Source organism: Solanum pennellii, chromosome 5, assembly GCF_001406875.1.
Source record: "Solanum pennellii chromosome 5, SPENNV200".
NCBI classification, from domain to species: Eukaryota; Viridiplantae; Streptophyta; class Magnoliopsida; order Solanales; family Solanaceae; genus Solanum; species Solanum pennellii.
The window spans coordinates 76,460,207-76,479,635 of NC_028641.1; the positions used below are offsets into that span (position 1 = coordinate 76,460,207).

At 30.4% G+C, this 19,429-nt stretch overlaps 2 protein-coding genes across 2 annotated transcripts; one reads left to right on the forward strand and one right to left on the reverse strand.

Moving 5' to 3' along the window:
• Window positions 1–415: 415 nt before the first annotated feature.
• Window positions 416–8,076, reverse strand: LOC107020709 (methionine--tRNA ligase, chloroplastic/mitochondrial). The gene is made up of 12 exons (XM_015221169.2): window positions 7,563–8,076; window positions 5,902–6,045; window positions 5,578–5,727; window positions 4,456–4,623; window positions 3,817–3,941; window positions 3,180–3,273; window positions 2,427–2,525; window positions 1,754–1,934; window positions 1,536–1,651; window positions 1,228–1,383; window positions 994–1,122; window positions 416–915 (listed from the first exon to the last, which is right to left on the reverse strand). Exons 1-12 carry the CDS (start codon window positions 7,893–7,895, stop codon window positions 751–753), a joined length of 1,860 nt encoding a protein of 619 aa, XP_015076655.1. The 5' UTR covers window positions 7,896–8,076; the 3' UTR covers window positions 416–750.
• A 2,908-nt stretch (window positions 8,077–10,984) lies between these two features.
• LOC107018728 (histone H4) lies at window positions 10,985–11,511 on the forward strand. Its single transcript, XM_015219288.2, has one exon. The coding sequence runs from the start codon at window positions 11,054–11,056 to the stop codon at window positions 11,363–11,365; it is 312 nt and encodes a 103-aa protein (XP_015074774.1). The 5' UTR covers window positions 10,985–11,053; the 3' UTR covers window positions 11,366–11,511.
• The last annotated feature ends 7,918 nt before the right edge of the window (window positions 11,512–19,429 follow it).

The window sequence follows — 19,429 nt, forward strand, 5'->3', positions numbered from 1 at the left end:
TTGTCCTTGTATGCTCATTAAAATATGAAAGACTCGTATTGAGTTCAGATGAACATCTTGCGTTGAGTGGTCTTTCCATAAGTAGTACAGGAGTCTGTTTTTAACGACTGGTTCTCTCTACATATACATAGGAAAAGTACTACAACAATAACATAGCAACATACTCGGTGTAATCTCACAAGTGGACTCTGGAGATAGTGTGTACTGTAGACCTTACCCGCACATAGGTCGAGAGACTGTTTCTAATAGACCCTCGACTTAAAGGAAATATACAAATGAAAATTAAGGAGTAGCTAGATATATTAAATCATTAACTCATTTACAAGCAAATCTCATTATGTATTTGCATAACACTATCATCACTTGACAGACTTAATAGCTTCCTTCCTTCTGTGAAAACCTTAAAAGTTGTATATGTTCAATGTCAAATTGTATTACAAAGAAAGTTATCCATCCAAATGTGGTCTAGTTTTGCTGGAAAACGTCTCGTTTCCCTTAAGGAAACATACAACGTTGACAGCTACTTATCGATGGAACAGCAAAATGGCAAGATAGAATGTAGAAAACTGGTCGAAAAAACTGGTAGTTCTTTGATGTATCCAGCTATAAGTTATGACTGATAACACAGAAGGTTAAAACAAAATCTATGCAAAGCAATATCGATAGATACTTATTGGTTGTAAGAATCGATGTTTTACATATCGCGGGAGGAGAAAACAATGATGTTTAAGATAAGCATGAAAAAAAGTTCTAAGCTTCAACAGGACTCTTACTTTTAGGTGTCTTCTCCTTCTTAACTTTCTTTGTTGCTGCACTTTTGGTCTCAGCTTCAGTTCCATCTTCTATTCTGGCAAAGATTGGCGTTGCCTGTGCCATTACTTGACCAGCTTTCAGCCCGCCCCATTTGGTATCACTCTGAAAACAAGATAATCGATCACTCAATGGTTTTGCTAGAAAATCAGCAAAGATATAGCAAAAGTACGATGAATGTACCCAGCTAACAGCATTGAATTGTTCCTTGGAGTAGCCAAGTTGGGAATATATCCTCAAGCTCAAGCCTGGTGTAATTGGTGATAGCGCGATTGATATGATTCTCATTGCTTCTAATACAATTACGAGATCCTAATGAATAATCAAAGGGAAGAATAAAGTATCTTAGAATGCAACGATGATTACTTCAGTGAGTTTTATACAAACGAAGTTTAAGGAAACAGCTTGAAGAAAAACCTTTGCTGCAGTTTCAAAAGCTTCGCCGCCTTGCTTGAAAAGAGTCCACGGTGCTTGTCCATCAATGTATAAATTTCCAGCATTACCAATCTCCAGCACAGTCTCGCAAGCTGCTGATAATTCCAAATTTTGATAGTGCACTCGTGCTTTCTCTACCTATAAAGACAACACTTCACATCATCAAACACAAGCGTCTTACGCGGTTAAACTGCATTCTATGTACATCTAGAGGTTAAAAGGCATGCAATAAGAGGAACTAGTCTGGCATAATGTACATCTCAATGCATGAAAGGGGAGACGTGTTTTACCAGTTTCTCCACTGCAGCCTTGAATTCGTTTCCTTCTGCCGCAACATCTGAATCAACCGCCAGAGTTGATTGGCAGTTTTTTTTCAGAAGTCCAAGTGTGCGATTTAGAAGATTACCTGCATTTATAAACCTTAGGTCAGACTTAATATCCTTGCCTAAGTTCCAAAAGCTAATCAGAACGAAATGACAATGTAACATATTTTTAAAAAATTAAGTACCAATTGTATTAGCTAAATTTGCGTTTATCATTCTGATGAACCGTTCCTCTGAGTAGTCCCCGTCATTACCAAATTCTACCTCCCTGAGGAAAAAGTACCTGACTGCATCAGGTCCAAACCTCTGAACCAAGTCTGTTGGCTCGAGTGTATTCCCCAGTGATTTACCCATCTTCATACCGTCCTAAAATTTCAAAAAACAAGAGCTACATCAAATATAAACAGGACTATACGATGAATTAGCATAAGTACATGCTTGCCTATATGTTTTTATCGAAGTTACATAGCTTAAAACAGTATATGTATGAAATAACGTTAACGCAGTCCAGAGAGAAAAATACAAAATTATCTCGATCAAAGAAGACTGATTGTATTTGAATAGATTTTTTATCAATCATTGAAACATTTAATGCATACTTTTACAAAGCTTCATATGAACGAAGAAATAGACCAACATCAGCAGATGTAATATTGGTAGTAGTAAGAAACTCCTGAAACATATAAGAACTTCATCTACTGTTTTTTATTTGTTTTTTCCTTTCCTTTTTCTTGGAGGGGTGGTTGGTAAGGAGATGGAATAGGTGATAACAAACTACAACTCAGACAATGTCGAAGAGCCAAATCTTCCAAGCTCAAGAAAATTATAGAGTAAAAGTTCCAAATGTAACGTAAATACCTTGGTCAAGAATCCATGACCAAATACCATCTTAGGGAGACCAATTCCTGCTGACATTAACATTGCTGGCCAATAAACAGCGTGAAATCGCAATATATCCTGTCAAAATTGTCAAGGAGAACAAAATCGTTAAGGAGACAAATTGATTAGATGAAATTTAGCTAAGCAAAAAGGAACGTCTTCATCAATAAGAGGATTTTGAGAAAGTTCTCTAGCAACAACAGTACATGAACTATAAAAACTTTCATATTTTATTTCATTTAAACATAAAAGAACTTTAGCTTTCCAACGTTGCTTAGTTATGATAACAAGATGCTTTCAGGTGTATCCAAAGAACCATAAAAAATGAGAACTTTGAACGTATACAAAAGATATTATAGTAATATCAAACATCTGAGTTTCTTCAAGGTTAACCGAGGAACAAAATCTATAATCAAAGATCAAAAAGATACTAATTGGCATACACCAACAAGAAAAGCACAAATCCAGTGCCACTTAATACTTACGCTTTGACATGAAAGTGGAATGACATAAGAACGTAATTTATGTGTCTAGCTACGTGCTTAGTTTACCCTTTTTGTATGAGTAACAATATCCTTATCTGCCAACGGCGACTAGATTTTGTAAGAAACTACCAAGGAAGTTCATGGAACTAAGATTGTTCAAACAAGATCCATAACAACCTCCCCCCCACCCCAGCCCAAACAAGCATTAGCTTATCTGAATTTAAATGTAACTAAAAGCATGGCATACCTTGCCAATTAAGTGGAGCGAGGCAGGCCATCCAGAAGAAATTGCAGTATCTAAACTGGCTAGCTCGCTATCCTCCAGAAGTGCAGATACATAACTGTTTGACCCAAAAAAGAGCAAAAGGAGAAGAAAATGACAATGGAGAGTAAGATACGACAACAGATGAATGGAACATCATATTCAGGGTAAATAACAATGAGAGCCACTTGCTACTACGCTCATAACAACAGTTCAATTACTGAAAAATGTTGACTAGGGCTGCTTTGGAATTTAAGAACCCTTTGCATGCAGCATGTGAGACAACCAGAGTCAGAATAGAACGTAAAGCCCTAGCAACATTATGTAACATGCAACTAGCTTAGTTGAATCTATTTTGAAGTACAGGCAGTGAAATTTTCCAAGTTTACTCAAGATGAACCCCTGAATCATATGGAAAATAACAACCACCGTGTCAAAAAAAATTATGAAAAAAAGTCTAAACAGACGTTTTATTTATAAAGAACTATACAGGCACTCTCACAAAGGGAAAACATGCCAACACTATTGAAAAACATAATGAACAGAACCCAAACGAAGACAGAATATCAAAAGGACAAAATATCTATATTTGCACCAGGTGCAAAAGAGAAAGATGACTTACCCCAATAAAGCATCAAACCAGACATATATAGTCTGCTTCGAATCATTAGGAACAGCAATACCCCAATCTACTGATGCTCGGGAAATGGAGAAATCTTTCAGGCCATTTTTAATCCAACCTTGAACCTTTAAATAGACTATATCAATTTTATTTCATAATGTTTTTAAACAAAGCAAACATGTAACACAAAATAATGCAGGCACTATGACGGTGTAAATTGAGACAGCAATAGGAATAGTATTTCAGGAAACAGTATCACATAGAGCAAATGACAATAGTGCATTGCGGAAATGAAATTCTTTTCTGGACAAATATCTTTTGGTTTATCGAATAATATAATTCATCTCTAGTGAACCTAGTTTGACTGAACTAATGTCATATCAATGGAAAATGTGATTTTTCACCTCCGGTTAAATTGATGCTTTAGAAAATCCAGGTAGTGTTCAAATTATTTACTATGATTTATGAGAAGTGAGCAAATTCTAGGAATGAGATGTTTTCCAAACATTGACATTGTTTACATATTTCGCCAAAGTCAATCTCATCTGTATCTTTTCTAGCCTTTGTCGGGTGATATTATGAACCAATAAGGTGCAGAGTTTAAAATGAAAACCCAAATAGATATTCCAATCTGCCTACCTCATTTAGACGATAAGAAGGCTGGACGAAACCAGGGTTTTGCTTTAAAACTTCTTCCAATTGTTGTTGATACTTTGACAAGGCAAAGAAGTAATTATCTTCTTTTCTTTTCACACATGGCTTTAAGTGCGTAGGACAACAGTTATCATCCAGCAAATCCTTCTCGTCCTGCAACTCTTCCAATGTTACAAATGGACTGCCCAATAATAAACAAACTAGATTTAGCCATGCATAAATGCCAAAGAAACATGGGTTTAGTTGGATATTGCATATTTCGAATTCTTTGAGCTATAGAACATTCGTATAATCTCATGCATCCTTTATTTTACCTATTATACATCAATCTTTTTCTTATATGTAATGGAATAGATTGTAGATGATAAACTTGAAGTAAGCCAGTCCGAGAAATCGTAATTACAAATCATATAGTCTATGAAGTCAATAAGAGGCAATGCTGCAATCAATCACCACGGAATTGCTAGAAAAGTAAAAGATGGAAAGTGGTTTCTATTATATATCAAAAAAAAAAACTCACGACTGACTACTCCAAACAACATCAATATGATATTTAGACAACCTCTGCCACAGTGCCAGTCTTTTGTGCATGAATTCTAAAAAGAACATGGGAATGTAGATTTATGCAGCTTAAGGGCTCAAAGTCACAAGGAAGTGATTAGAAACTGTGTAACCAGGTTAACATCTTCCACCAAGAATGAATTCTTTTACGGAAGAACCAATCAGTCGAATGCCTACGCCTAGAGTGGCTACTGATTACTGAGGCACGAAAAAAGATGGTAGTAAAACTGTATGATCCTATATACTCCCTCAGTTTCAATTTGTTTGTTTCAGTTTGTTTAACAAAAATGTCTCTTTTTTGGCAAATCTTTTCAACTTTCCACGTGGCATGTTTAAGACCACAACATTAAAGGACATTTTGGTACATTCCACATATTTTTAGTTTAAGACTCCAAGATTCACAAGTTCCCTTATTTTCTAAAACTTCATGACAAATCGAAACCAGACAGTCGAATTGAAATGGAGCGGTAATAGACTATAAGGAAAAGAATGTCATATGAAGGGTACGCAAAAGATTTCTTTGGAAAAATAGAATTGAGTTCTCACCTTGTACTCCTCACAGTTGACACAATAAAGTCCCTCATAATCAGCCCTGTATATGTCACCATTTGCAAGAACCCGAGAGTAAAATTCCTTCACAACAGCTTCATGCTTTGGATCAGTTGTTCTGATAAACTTGTCATAACTTATGTCTAACTGCAGTAACAATTGAAGAAGTAAAAAGGCATGACATTAGCTCAATTGATGAGAGCTCCCTTTACATGAACTAAGTCTTAATTTTGAACCCTCCACACCCAATCAAAAAAGAACATTCCAGATGCTGTACTTGAGATTAAAAACAAATGAATTAGCACTAGTTGAAAAATATACATCTTTCCAGAGAGCTTTATAAGCTTGTGATACAACGTCACAGTGTTCATTTGGGCTAGAACCATTAGCTGCAGCTGCAGTAGCAATCTTCTCTCCATGTTCATCTGTGCCAGTGATGAATATAACTTTCTTCTCAAGTAGCCTCTGCAAGAAAAGGAACTCTACAAACATCAGCCTATTAAAATTGCACACCAGAGTATACTTTGAGGAATCTGACATTATTTTATTCTAATTATGTCCTCCCTTCTACTTAAAAAGCAAAAATTATATCCTGTGGCAGTCTATTCGTTGAGGATGCATCTTTTCATCACAACCACAAGGAAGTTCATCGCTAAGTGAAAAAGGAGGCTCTGATTACCATCTATGCCTAACAAACTAAGTATATGAAAGAGTTCCAAGACTCCTGAATTATATTCGAATAGACAACCAAAAACATGAATAGAGATGGCTTAGGTCAACTCTGACATCCGCCCCCTAAATATTATGATAAGACATCACCATAAAAAAGAGGCTATAACCTTGTAATGCAAAGGAAGACTAGGAAATGTACTGAATCACAGTAGGAACAAATGAATTTAAGATGCACTAAAGAGGTAATATGAAGACAGCTTCCGTCTGGAAATTTAGAAAATCAATCAACTACACCTCAATTCAACTTAGTTGGGGTCAGGTAGATGAATCCTCTATATCCGTTCCTCTATATTCTGGCCCATTTCATTCTAATACTACTAATCAATCTGTCTTAAATGCAAATTAGAGGATTTATAAAACTAGGGATTCTCTAAAATCTCACACTTCTCCCGGCACGAACAAACAAGTCTATAACCAAACTAAAAGCCCTCCATAAAATTATACTGAGAATTTAAAATCCTCCCTACGATTAAAACACAAAGTTCAAACCTTTGAAACAAACAATTACAATCTTAAAAGAGAGTAATGTGAGAAAGGGACGGTGTCAGCAGCAATGGTGGTGTAATCACTACAGTAAAGAGGTCGTGTGAAGATAACTTTACTCCGTCAAATTAGATAACCAACACTTGCAATCTTAAAGGGTGTAACTTGAAAACGAGCAAAGGTGTCAGCAGCAGCGGTAGTATAATCACTACACTAAAGAGGTAGTCTGAAGATAACTTCACTCTGTCAGATGGTTAATAATCAATTACACCTCAATCTCAACTCAGTCGGGGACAACTATGTGAATAGTGAATACTATACATGTTTCTTTCACTCCATTCCGTCACATTTCATTCTAATTCTACTAATATTTCTGTCTTTAATGCAAATTATAGGATTAGTAAAACGAAACATTCTATTAAATCACACACTTCTCCCAGCATACAACATAGACTCCATAAAATTACAACAACATACTCAGTGTAATACCAAAAATCTAAGGAGGGTAGAGTGTACGCAAACCTTACCCCTATCTTGGATGTAAAGAGGTTATTTCCGCTAGTCACTCATCTCAAGGAAAAAACAGTCCATAAACAACATGACTAATCATTATGACCAGTAATTACAACAAAATAATACTATAACCGAGAATTCATACACAAAGCTCAAATTTTTGAAACCAAAAATTGCAATAGGATAATTGATAATTCAAACACAAATCTCAAGTTTTTCAAACCAACAATTACAAATCTTAAAAGGGGTATAACCTGAAAACGAGCAATGGCATCAGCAGCAATGGTAGTATAAGCACTCCCCATATGAGGAGGAGCATTAACATAATAAAGTGGAGTTGTAAGTACAAATGAATCATCACCCCCAACCCCATATGTCAAAAAACCATCTTTATCACCACCACCACTACTACTACTACTGCAAGTGCAGTAAAGGGCAGTTCTTGAAGAAGATGAAAAAAACAATTCTTTGCCAAAACTAATTCGATTCTTGAAAAAATTCCTTCTTGGGTTCAAAGAATTTCGAAAAGGGGTTGACGATAAGAACCAAAAACTGCTCTGAATTGAATGTTGAACTCTACATGCCATTTTTTTCCTTGAATTTGACTAACTGTTAGTGAAAAAAAATGGATTTTGTGCTACTGGGGTTCTTGAATTTGGCTTCAATATGCTGTAAATAATGAAGAAATTTGGTTTGAGCTCAAAAAAAAAAATGCAGAAAAGTGAAAAGGAAAGAAGACGAACCAAAGCTTTAAGATTAGGGATGGACTTCGCACTCCTATAATTATTATTTTTAAAAAAAAAATGGAGTAATAAATATTATTACTATCATTTATGTAATTTGTTAAAATTTATATGTTGGTTTAACTATTTACATTATATAAAAAAATATATGTCAAACTAACTTTTTAACTATTGGTAATTAGATTCACTATTTTACTAATATTATTCATTAATAATTAAAATTAGGTCGCTTCGATTTGATTTTAAAGTTTATCAATTTGATTAATTGATTATCGATTTATAGACATGTTAAATCATTAAGAACCTTTAAGATGTTAGCTTATATGTTATTAATTTATCGATTATTGATTATTATTTGACTAACCATTAATATTTGATAGAAAAAATGAATGATGAAAATCTCAAATAAAGAGCATATACATCATGAGTTGCTTCATTGTATCTTGCTAAAAAAGACAACACAATTACGCCGTAGAATAATCGAGAGTTTGACACTGCAAGAAATAAAAATATGAAACTAAATTTTAAGTTGAGAACTTTATATACTAAATGACATAAATATAATTTAATATTGGGTTATCGATTAACCCGTTAAGAAAAAAATTCTATCGATAACCAAATAATAAAAAAATCAAATATGTTATCAAAATCACTAAACCTACTTTACCAGTGAACCTATTTAATGTTATTCTTTTTATTCAAATTATTACTGTCGATTCGATATTTTTGTAGAAAAATAATATATCAAATATAATTACATAATTTAATTCAAAAGAAAATAATCAAAGGAGAATTGAAAAGGAAATAATGGTTACTTTTATAGAAATATGGAAAGGATAGATTGAGTAAAAGAAAAAAATGTTAATTTTGAATTGGGATAATTGTATATAATAGCAAACTAATAACCTAAAATAAATGGAGTAGCTACTGTTTGATTTAATTATGCCACATAGCAAACGTTTGCCAGTCGCTTGTCTCCCAAAATCTCGCTCGTCACTCTCCCATTCTCGCTCGCCACTCTCCCTCTGCTCGCCTCTCTCGCTTTTATACATCAGAAGCGTATAAATTGTGTTTATATTTTGTATAAAGCGAGAGAAAATTGTATATACACATGCAAAAATATATATCTTCGTGCTATGAACTTAATTATACAATTTACAAACATTTTACTTCGATTCAATTGTATACTAATGCAAATTTTATACAAATATTGCAGCGAAAAAGGCCAGCGAATTATACAATTGCAAATTTTACAATTGCAGTGATATAAAATTTTCTCTCGCTTTATAAAACAGAAGTGTATAAATTGTGTTTCTGTTTTTGTATAAAGCGAGAAAAAAACATATATCTTCTTGCTATACACTTATAATTATACAATATACAAACATTTTACTTCGATTCAATTGTATGCAAAACAAATTTTATACACATATTGCAGTGAAATAGGCCAGCGAATTATACAATTGCAGTGAAATAGACCAGCGAATTATACAATGCAGCGAAATAGGCTAGGGAATAATACAATTTAGGCCAACGAATCATACGGTTGTATATGTATAGCGAGGCCAGCGAATTATACAATTTAGGCCAACGAATCATACAATTGTATATGTATAGCGAGGCCAGCGAATTATACAATTTAGGCCAACGAATCATACAGTTGTATATGTATAGCGAGGCCAGCGAATTATACAATTTAGGCCAGTGAATTATACAGTTGTATATGTATAGCGAATTATACAATTACATGTTTGCTATGGAACACAATTATGCAAATTTTGCTATAGGGTATAAATATAAATTTTTTATTTGCTATATGTGAAAGTTGCCCGAATTGAATTAGGTTGAAAGTTACTTGATACAAAATAACAATTACAACAATTAATTAAGCTATTATATGTATCTTCAATAGTTTGTCTATGTTAAATTTTGCTACTATTGTTTAAGCTATTAACTATTACGATTATCTATATTTATCTTCTCATATCAACTCCGGTTAAATTTACTTTTTTAATTATTTAAATAAGCTTGATTTTGCGTTTATTCATCATCAATCGATTTGCCTCCAAACGACAGACCATCAATCAATACACCATGTCTTAATTGATATAATACTTTATGCAAATTATTTAAGTGATAATTTTTTCTTACAATCAAATTTCGTTATAACAATATTTCATTATAACAACATAATTTTATCCAGAATCAAATTTTCTTGTTATATTTCTTTATTCTCCATAACAACATTATACCTATAATAACGTAACATCAATGTTCATTTTAGCTTTACGCTATTTATAAACTATCCCTCTATAACACTCATATTAAATATTGCATAATAATATCTCTAAAAAAATAATTATGTACATTAACAAAACATTAAAATACTTATAATAATCATCGCTATTATCATGTACATTATAAAATTCAAATACAAATAGGAGAAAAAATCTTATATATATATATATATATATATATATAATGTTTTATATTTATTTTTTATTAAACTAATACACTTCTTATTCTAAATACACAAAATTATTAAACTAGAAGTAATTCTTTACATACTTTTATTTATAACATTTAATTAAAATTCAAAACATCAAATTAATAATCAAGTAAATATTCAAACAAAACATTTGTGATATGTTTAAATTGACAACATTTAAAATATTACTAGTTGACTTCAAAGTGAACTAATTACTAATCTATAGTAATTAATTACACTAAATTAATAGAAATACTCCACGTCACTGATCCGCGTGCTTCTATCTATACTTATCTATCCACCGTTAGATACACATTTCATCGCGGCTCAGATTAAAAATAGAAAAATTTTCGCTCCAAAAATCGAGAACAAAAATTCAAATTCTACCGCCAAAACCCAAAAAAAATCCCCAAATTCGAAAATCAAATCTCTATAAAACCCTAACCCTAACCCTATTGATTTTCATCACAAATCAATTCAATCTCTTCTCAGTTCAATTTTGATCTCTGAAAAAATGTCTGGCCGTGGAAAGGGAGGAAAGGGTTTGGGTAAGGGAGGAGCAAAGCGTCACCGGAAAGTTCTCCGTGATAACATTCAGGGAATCACTAAACCGGCGATAAGGAGGTTAGCGAGAAGAGGCGGAGTGAAGAGAATCAGTGGGTTGATCTATGAAGAAACAAGAGGTGTATTGAAGATATTTTTGGAGAATGTGATTCGTGATTCTGTTACTTACACTGAACATGCTCGGAGAAAAACTGTTACTGCTATGGATGTTGTTTATGCTTTGAAGAGACAAGGAAGAACTCTTTACGGGTTTGGCGGTTGATTTCGTATGTTTTCATCCTTTTTAGTTATTTTTTTTTCATTGTTGTTGATGGGTAATTGAATTTAGCTGCTGTTTTGGTTATAGAATCATTGTAATTGATGAATTTGTGTTGAATGAAATAGATCTCATTACTGTTTCAGATATAATTCTTCTATGAAATTTCTTTTGCTACTTCTTTCTTTTTTTATTTATCGATTTTGTGATTAAAAATCGAATCTTTATCATAAGATTTTGCTGGTTTCAGCTGATTAGTTGCAGAAATCTATATGAAAGGGATATTGTAGTAGTATTATAGTCTCTTCTGCTAAGTTCCCATTGATGCATACATCAAATTCAATACAAAGATCTTGTAATCTTGATGTGTTTTAGGCATTATTTAGTATTTGCAGGTTTTCAGGTCATCAAAATGTCTCTAAACCAGAAGTATGGCAATGCCATTGTTGCTTCATTGTGTAGTATTTGCAATTACATTCAGTTTTCTTGTTTTAGAGAAAGTGAAGGTTAGTTTGAGTAATTTATAGGTTCGTTTGTTAGATTAATGAATACAATGTTCAGAAAGATTGTATTGTTTTACGTTGTTATATAATATTACACGTTTGTAATTTTAATGGTGGGTGTGCACTATTCGGATTAAACCGAATAACCAAACCAAATAAAACTATATTGTTATTTGGATTGGTTTTTTGGTGTTTCCATATTGGTTTCGATTTTTTTTTTAAAAAACCAAAACCAATATATATAAAGTTTTTAATTTTAGAATTAAATTAGAGTTAATCATTTTTGTTCTTTTTTGGTTATTGGCTCTGTTTTTCATGATGATTATATTTTATGTTTGAACATCTTTAATAGGTATATTTATAAGTATCGTGTTTTAAATTTTAGTTATGATTTATAGTATTAGAAAGTATGTTTTGAGGGATTCAATATTGTTGTTATTTTGGTTATATTATTAATTATTGATATAATTGTATTGGAAAAGCCTGAACCGAATAGCGAAAAATTAAACTAAACCAAATTTATTTTGAATCGGATTGGATTACACTTTTACAAAACCAAGGACAGAAAAATCCTAACCGAATGTAGACCCGTAGGAGCTATTATGAATATGCAGAATAAAAGATGGAATATGAGTATTAAATAATAAATAATGATAAAATGAGGACCTGTAGAAATCTCATCGAAATTAAGGATTTATTGATGTATTGATGTTATTGATAGTATTGATAGGTAGATCAATTTTGTACTTCAACTTAACATCGTTGGGTTAAAATTGAGAAGTGTTTATCATCTGAGTAACTCACTACCGTTTATCAAATTTTGATTTGAATTTTGCTCTAACTATACTCATTTCTACCTTACTTAATGTATGACTTGAGATTATAATATTGAAATAAACCAATAACATTTTTATCGGTATTTCAATTGGTTTTATTTTAGTTCTCTCGAATAATTTTGAAGATCTTGTTCTCAACTTTCGAATATAAAATTATATTTAATGGGAAATATTTAATTTATTTTAGGACAAATTACAAAAATCACATTCTTATAAAATCACAATGTATTCCTTAAAAGTTTATAATTACAAAAATCTTTCAAAATGGATACAATAAGTGTTGATATATTAATCTAATGTGCGAGATACATTAATTTAATGCTCAAGATACACTAATCTGATGCGTAAGATATACTAATTTAATGCGCGAGGTACATTTTATACATGATATACTAATCTGAGTTTGATGTGCAAGATACACTAATTTGATGCGCAATATACACTAATTTGATGTGTGAGGTACATTTTTTACATGATACAATAATATGATGCGCAAGATACATTAATGTGATGTGCGAGAACACTAATGTAATGCGGGAAAATGAAAAATTTTAGAAATTTGTAAAACTTATAACGAATAATGAAAATAAGTAAACTAAAAGGTGGAATTTTCGTAATTAATAGTTTATTTTATCATAAAATAAACTTTTCCTAACACACAAGATGATGCAATTTGTAACAAACTTATGTCCACTCAATGTATGTCACATTTTATCTTATTCTCTTCCAATTTTATTTGTGTTTTTTTTTTTCATAACAATCACTCATCAAGATAAGGATTGCATCAATTATTTTATTAATATTTAAAAATTTAAATGTCACTCCAACTAATTATCATGTATGCCTTATAAAAAGAAAAATGACAAAAAGGCAAAATATTGAAAAGTTTTATTTGAATTGTCTTAACAATTAGATATTAGTAGTCCCCTTTCTATTATTTTTCGTATTTAATTTATGTGACATATTTTTATTTAGAATTATTTAAATTTATACTTTATGTTGTACGTTTTCATAAATTTATTGTTATATATATTTTCTATTATTCTTAAATTTTATGTCTAATACAAATTGTATTATAAAATTGAAATGAATAGACTAATGTTTTTTTGTTCAAATATCAAATAAAACACAAATGTGACAAATTCATTCCACCAATCCTTTCTTATCATTTATAGGCAAAGGATAAGTCAACTTCAATTATTAGATGAAATTACAACCAAATAGCAACCACATGTTGGAGATTTTTTTGAAATTATGTCATTGAAAATAAAATTGAAATTATTTTAAAATATAAAAGTATATTATTTGTTGGATGTATTTAAAATAAAGGTAAAAATAGTTCGAAAAATATTTCAATTTTGACCGAAATTGTTTTTATAATATCAAATTTTAGGGAGAACCTTTTATCCTCTGCACTATTTAATAGTGTATTTTAAAGGTGTATATCTGCCCACGTGAACACATTACTACTTATAATGATGCAATATTTATGATGTTTACGTAGGCACAAACATGTCTTTTAAAACACACTATTAAATAGTGTATGAGGTAAAATTTCAAATTCCAAAGTTCGATATAGTAACAACAATTTCGATCAAAGTTCATATATATTTCAGGTCTTTTTCCGTAAAATAAAAGAATACATATAAAATGGAACAAATAAAGTACAACGATAACATATCTAATGAAATTTCAGAAATAAGGTCTACGAAATTAATGTATATAGCTTTTATCACTATAGCATCAAAATAGAGATTATTACCGAAAGATCTTCAACTGCTCAAATGCAACAATTTAGGAACAAAGAAACTAATGAAGCATTATTTATGTATATAATTCCTTTTTTTTAAAAAAAAAATTATTGAAAAGAATAAAGAATTTTAAGTTTGTGTTCAAGATGTTTCTAAAGTAAAAGATGAATATTATTAATACTCCAAATTGCTAGAATTATAATGTTTTTTTAATTTTATTTATAGAGCACCTACCCCCAACTTGATTATTTGGTTGTTGTTGGATTCATGATACATCCTTACAATGATTTTAATAATTTATATAAAATAATAATTTTTTGTAAACTTATATAAAGATTATAAAAAAAGAATTGTATAATCCTCCTCATTTATACTTATTAGAAAAATCAAATTTGTACCTTGGATGAACAAAAGTTGAATATAATATATGAACTTTGTAAAGGAAGTGGACACATAAAAGATTATTCATGAATTAAAAAAATATTATCTTTTAAACATGATCTTTCAATTACAAATTAGGTGCAATAATAAATTTATAGAATCATGAGAAGTGTATTGGAATACAGTCAGCAATACTAACTTTTAATGGTGAAATATTTAGGGTTTTTTTTTTTTTTATGATTCGAATATTTGATATTTGCTTGAGAATTCGATTAATTTTTATTTACATAGAAAGTTTACTTTGAGGGATAAATGATATATATAGTGTTTTTTTTTTATTGAATATACAGAAACAACACATTTTAGAATTAATAAGATTTTTGTTTTAATTTTTTTTAAAGGTCATAGTGAAATACTTGATTCTTAAATCGTGATCTAGTATGTCTTAAAATCTTATAGTTATTGTCAAATATAAAAGGTGAAGTATAAAAAATATTAGTTCGACAAAATTTAAAAAATTTAATCTGGAGACAAATATTGAGAGCGAATGAATTTATTGAGTTTGCACATATGACAAATTTCAGAATTAATAAAATTTTAAATTCTGAAATTTTATTGCTAGTAGTGAAAAATATTAAATCAGTTCAAGACATGCGAAACAAAACGTGTTACGTAAAATACAACATTCAATGCTATTCAGATTATATTCAGACTTAATACAATTATTAGCCACACACGATTATTTTGCTAATAGTGAAAAATGCCAAATCACATCTGACATCAGGGGCGGACCCAGTAAGCCAGACGCGGGTGCTCGAGCACCCATTGATTTCCGAATTTTTTTGTATATATATATAGAAAATATGATACATATGTTATTATAATTTAAATGAGCACCCATAGAACAAAAGCAGCTGTGGATGAGCTGGTTTAAACCTCCGCAATAAGAGGCGCGCGAAGTAGCATTTATTTTTTTAAATTTTTTCCAGCGAATTTTACACCTGTTTTTAAATTGCTAACAAGTTTATGTTAAAGGAAGTGAGTACCCATCCGCCACTGACATGGTAATGATGTGTCTATGGGTCTCATTTTCAGAAAAAAAACAACTTCATTATAGTAGAAGTGTTACTTTCAAATTAATTTAGCTTCTAAAATTAGTCAAACTAACATTTGTAAAGCAAAACATGATACATATAATAGGATCTTTCGATACTACTGAGATTATTCAGTCAAATACAAATATTGAATACACACAAGTATTTTATTGTTAGTAATAAAAATGTCAACAATATCGACACAAGCAAAGCCTGATACATACAGTAAAATATTTGATACTATCGAGATTATGTCGACCCAATTCAAATACGAGACATATACAAATATTTTATTACTAGTAGAGAAAAATGCTAAACAACATCAATATTTGCGAAGCAAAAGGTGATATGTGATAGAGCATTCTTTTGAGTTCAATACAAGTATCAGAGACACATAAATATTTTATTGCTAGTAGAAAAAAATGTCAAACCACATCAACACCTATAAAGTAAGAATATGATTCGGTACAATAGAGCATTCGATACTATCAAGAATATTCAGACGCAATAAAAATATCAAAAATGTATGAGTATTTTATTTCATGTAGTGAAAAATATCAAACTTCCTCACACTTGCGAAGCAAACGATATATACAATGAAATCTCTCAATAGTCGAGATTATCTGATACAATACAAATATCAAACACAGACGAGTATTTTGTTGCTAGTAATAGAAATGTCAAACCACATTAACAACTGAAGAAAAACGTGATACATATAATTAATCATTCAATATTATCGTAATTATTCGAATCCAATACAAATATCAGACACACATTAGTATTTTATTTCTAGTAGTAAAACATACCAAACTGAATCAAAACGTGCAAAGCAAAACATGATACATAAAATAGAGCATTCAATAGTATCAAGATTATTTAGGCCCATACAAATATCAAACTCACAAGAGTATTATATTACTAGTAGCAAAAAATGTCAAATCGCGTCTCATGTGGTAATGATGTGTCAATGGATCTCATTTTAAGACAAAATAACTAATTAAAGTTAGAAAAGTTATTTTCAAATTAGTTTAGCTTCTAAAATTAGTCAAATTAACACTTGCAAAGCAAAGCGTAATACATATAATAGAATCTTTCTATACTACTGATATTATTCGGCCCTATACAAATACAGAACACACACGAGTATTTCATTGTTAGGAATGAAATAGTAAACCATAGCAACACATGCAAAACCTGATACGTACTATAAAGTATTTGATACTATTTAAGATTATTTGGACTTAACACAAATATCAAACACACACTAGTATTTTATTGCTAGTAAGGAGAAATGTCAAACTACATCAAAATCTGTGAAGCAAAACGTGATATGTACGATAGAACATTTATGTATTTTCAATAAAAATATTAGAGACACACGAGTATTTAATTGCTAGTAGTGAAAAATGTCAAACCACATCAACATATGCAATGCAAAACATGATACGTACAATAGAATACTCAATATCGTAATAATATTCATATCCAATACAAATATTAAATACACACGAATATTTTATTGCTAGTAATCAAAAATGCCAAACCACATCACATCTACAAAGAAAACGATACATACAATGAAATCTTTGATACTATCGAGATTATTAGGGCACAATACAAATATCAAACACACACGAGTATTTTGTTGCTAGTAGTAAATTAAAAATGTCAAATCATATCAACACCTGAAGAAAAACGTGATATATATAATTGATCATTCAATATTATCGAAATTATTCGAACCCAATACAAAAACAAACACATACGAGTAGTTTACTGCTAGTAGAAACCATACCAAATCATATCAACACGTACGACAAAACGTGATATATACAATAGAGCATTCAATATTAGCAAAATTATTTAGATCCTTACAAATATCAAACTCACACGAGTATTTATTACTAGAAGGGTAAAATGCCAAACGACATCCGACGTTGTAATGATCTGTCCATGGGTCTCATTTCCAGACAAAACAACTTCATTAAAGTAGAGATATTATTTTCAAATTAATTTAACTTTCGAAATTAGTCAAATTGACACTTGCAAAGCAAAACGTGATACATATAATAGAATCTTTCTATATTACTGAGATTATTCGGTCCAATACAAATACTAAACACACACGATTATTCTATAGTTGGTAATGAAAAATGTTAAACCATATTACCACAAGCAAAATTTGATACGTATAATAAACTATTCCATTGTATAGAGATTATTTGGATCTAACATATATACCTTACACACACAAATATTTCTTTTACTAATAGTGAAATTATCAAATTATATCAACATCTGCGAAGTTAAACGTGATATGTGCAATAGAACATTTATTTAGATCCAACACAAATATTACAGACACACGAGTATTTCATTTCTAGTAATGAAAAATGTCACACCACATCAACTATTGCAAAGCAAAACATGATACGTACAATAATATTCAATTCTATCAAGAATATTCATATTTACTGCAAATATCAAATACACACAAGTATTTTACTGTTAGTAGTAAAATATACCTAAAATTATATCAACATGAGCTAATCAAAACATTATATATACAATAGATCATTAATATTTAGACCCATACAATATCCATCTCACACGAATATTTTATTATTAGTAGCAAAAAATTTCAAACCACATCTGACTTGGTAATGATGTGTCTATGGATCCCATTTTTAGACAAAACAACTTTATTAAAGTAGAAATATTATTTTCAAATTAGTTTAGCATAAAATTAGTCAAATTAACACTTGCAAAGCAAAACGTAATTCCTATAATAGAATCTTTCGATATTATTGAGATTATTCCGTTCAATACAAACATTAACACAAACGAGTATTTATCGTTAGTAATGAAAAATGTCAAATCATATCACACAAGAAAAACACAATACATACAATAAAATATTTGATACTATCGAGATTATCAGGACCTAATACAAATACAAGAGATATACGAATATTGTTGCTAGTTGTGAAAAATACCAAACTACATCAACATATGTGAAGCATGACGTTATATGTGCAATAGACCATTTTATTTGAATTCCAATACAAATATCGAAGATACACGAGTAATTTTATTGCCAGTAGTAAAAAATGTGAAATCACATCAACACATGTGAAACAAAATATGATACATACGATACAGTACTTAATACTATTTAAAATATTCAGTCCCAATACAAATACAAAATACGCATATTGCTAATAGTGGAAAAAAATCAAACCACATCACACATACAAAGTAAACGATACATATAATAAAATCTTTCGATATTTTCGAAATTATTCTGAAACAATATAAATACCAAACACGCACAAAGTATTTTGTTGCTAGTAATAAAAGATGTCCAATCACATCAACACCTGAAGAAAAACGTGATACGTATAATTGATCATTCAATATCATCGAAGTTATTCGATCACAATATAAATATCGAACACACACGAGTATTTTATTGCTAATAACGAAAAACGCCAAATCATAT